This window comes from Vigna angularis, chromosome 6 (genome assembly GCF_016808095.1).
Source record: "Vigna angularis cultivar LongXiaoDou No.4 chromosome 6, ASM1680809v1, whole genome shotgun sequence".
Taxonomy (NCBI): domain Eukaryota; kingdom Viridiplantae; phylum Streptophyta; class Magnoliopsida; order Fabales; family Fabaceae; genus Vigna; species Vigna angularis.
Genome location: NC_068975.1, coordinates 34,151,570 through 34,154,367, shown reverse-complemented (window position 1 = coordinate 34,154,367; position 2,798 = coordinate 34,151,570). Strand labels below are relative to the sequence as shown.

At 39.0% G+C, this 2,798-nt stretch overlaps 1 protein-coding gene across 1 annotated transcript; it reads right to left on the bottom strand.

Annotated features, from left to right (window-relative positions):
- Window positions 1-1,247: 1,247 nt before the first annotated feature.
- Window positions 1,248-2,677, bottom strand: LOC108341675 (uncharacterized). Its single transcript, XM_052879632.1, has 3 exons — window positions 2,093-2,677; window positions 1,775-2,000; window positions 1,248-1,699 (listed from the first exon to the last, which is right to left on the bottom strand). Exons 1-3 carry the CDS (start codon window positions 2,675-2,677, stop codon window positions 1,248-1,250), a joined length of 1,263 nt encoding a protein of 420 aa, XP_052735592.1.
- Between the last annotated feature and the right edge of the window lie 121 nt (window positions 2,678-2,798).

The following is a 2,798-nucleotide window of genomic DNA, read 5'->3' as shown; positions in this document are numbered from 1 at the left end:
CCTATCAATTTCCCCCCGAATACATTTTACATAATTTATTCCACCGCTTATGCGGTGGAAGTCCCATCAACCTCTTCACACATGTGGGATTTGCACATAAGAAGTCATAGCATTGCTCCAACAAAGTCTCATCAGATATCTGCATCCCACTCAGCATATAGTAAATGTCAGCTTCTGTATATGTGTAGTTCGGGGTCTGACGAAGAATTTCTGTTTGAGAACGTAATATTTCATTCCTATCTTTCATCGTCGAAACTTGTTCTACGGCTGCATTAGAAATGACCCCGAGATGCACATTTGAAGAGGTAAGGGCATCAGTGAAACCGTCCAGACTGCTCCTCAATGCACTAAAGTGAGCATCAACGACATCGACCAGCGGTGCCTTCCTTTTGGAGCCTCTTGAGGATGAAGTTCCACCAGATGGAACGGAAGGCACAAATTGAGTATTCCCTGGACTATATTCATCTACAGATGGAGGAGGTGATGCTGGAGTTGGGTCTCTGTATGTCGTCCAGTCAGGTTGTTCTGGAATGTACTGAATGTTCTGATTCAAATCAACACTAACACGAGGCGTAATCCGACGACGTGTTTGACGAGCGGTCCGAACACCACTCCCAGTAGCTCGATCAGAAGCCCACAACTCCACCATTAAATCATAATGTCTTATGCTGGTAACTCTCCACTTTGATGCAGCTGGCCTCGACTGAAACAACGTACATGAAAAATTTAGTGGTTGAAGTTATATATTTTAATAATGTACCAAAAGTCAATGTTTAACAAATACCTGAATTAGGTCAGCCCAAACCTCGTCTTCAGCTTCAAACCTCATAGTGACACTATTCCAAGCAAAGCCACTCAATCCACTAAAGATGTCATGAGCCTCCCGCCATCTGTCTTTCAATACCTTTTGACGATTTTTTACATTAGCTTTAGTAACATAAACATAACCAGCGTTATGAAGGAATTGAACCATGTTATTGTATGCTTGGGTTGTCCAACTACCATCAATCCTATTCCCCAAACGATTCTCCTCAATCATAGAATGCAAAAGTTTTGCATCCATGTCCTCAGTCCATTTGCAAAACTCTCTCATACCACCAGAGGTATCAGTCGCAGCACCCTTACCCCTGTCCATATTAAACCTATTTGATAGAGAAACCAGTAAGAAGTGAAGTTCAATTAAACATAAAAGTAACATCATGGCATATTCAAATCATAGAGTCATAACAATATATTAATTACAATAACTAAGAATTTTGATAATCTCGCCACATTTGATCCGCTATGGCATCCCTAATAGTACTACCAACCCTATAATCATCTTCACGAACTTGAGAGGATGACACATTCTGCTCTTCCCTTTCATTTAACTCGTTATCAACCTCATTAAGCAATGGGTCATCCCTATCAACTCCACGGATAAAGTTGTGTAGGATACAACAAGCCAAAATAATATTCGTCATCGTCTCCAATTCATAATGTGGTTCAGTGCCACTTGCAATGATAGAGAACCGTTTCTTCAATACACCAAATGTTCTTTCAATAACATTTCTGAGTGATGAATGTCGATGGTTAAAGAGCTCTCGTGCATTTTGTGGTCCTCTGCGAGAAAATTCTTTAAGGTGATATCTGACGCCTCTATATGGTGTCATAATCGTACTTTTCAGCATAAATCCAGCGTCGCCGAGATAGTATTTTCCTACAGGTATGTTCACATCAGTACTGATTAATTACAATAAATTCCCAATCATTATATTCCAATGAAGAGACTTACCTTGGGGGATGACCAACGGATCATCTCGATCAAGAGCATTTTTTAAGATTCTAGAATCAGATGTTGTGCCTTCCCACCCAGCTAGAACGTATGTGAATTTCATATCAAAGTCACATGCGGCAAACACATTTTGAGTTGGCCAATCTTTTCTACCACGAAATCTTGGAGCATCTTCTCTTGGCACCCTTACACGAACGTGAGTACTATCTATGGCTCCTAAGCAATCCTAAACATTGAATTAAGAAGTCATCATACAACTGCATAACATTAACATCCTTTCATAAAATCACAGTCTGACTAACACATTGAAATCATTACCTTGAAGTAAGGATAAAACCGACTGTTGTTCAACACATATGGATGAACCTCATCTCCTGATGGCTGAGTTAAAAATTCTGATTCTAGAGTTATAACAGCATCCAGCACATTGTGAAAGAATTTGCTTACCGTCGCCCCAGATCGATGAAAGAAAAATGCGACACTCCAATTCTTGACATTATGCCCAACTATATAAAGAAATTGAGCTACTTGTTCCTCCACTGTAGACCGAATGACGTCTTTAACTAACCCAGTTGATCTTAATCTCTCACAAAGATTAATAAATGCCTCTGGACCCATCTGAATAATGTCACGACATTGAGTAGTATGCACCAGGTACGACATTAACTCCTGTCTGCGACGGTCTTTGTTGGGAAGGAAATTGCTAACACTACTTGGATCACTCGAGAACATATTCAATATATTCAAGGCATGACAAACAATGCATAACATTGTTAGTGCAGCCAGGGAGGTGGTTATTTGTAAGTGTTGATGTAGTATTGCGACTATATTAAAGTCAACACCAACCACATCATCATTTATATCTTCACGGTCCAAGTATGACATGTCAAATTCTTCTTCCATCTATATTTACTTAAACAAATAATCATACTATAATTAACATCATGCATTCATATATTCATTAAACATAATCCTATATTCATACATTCATATATCATATATCATATATTCATATATGAACAAT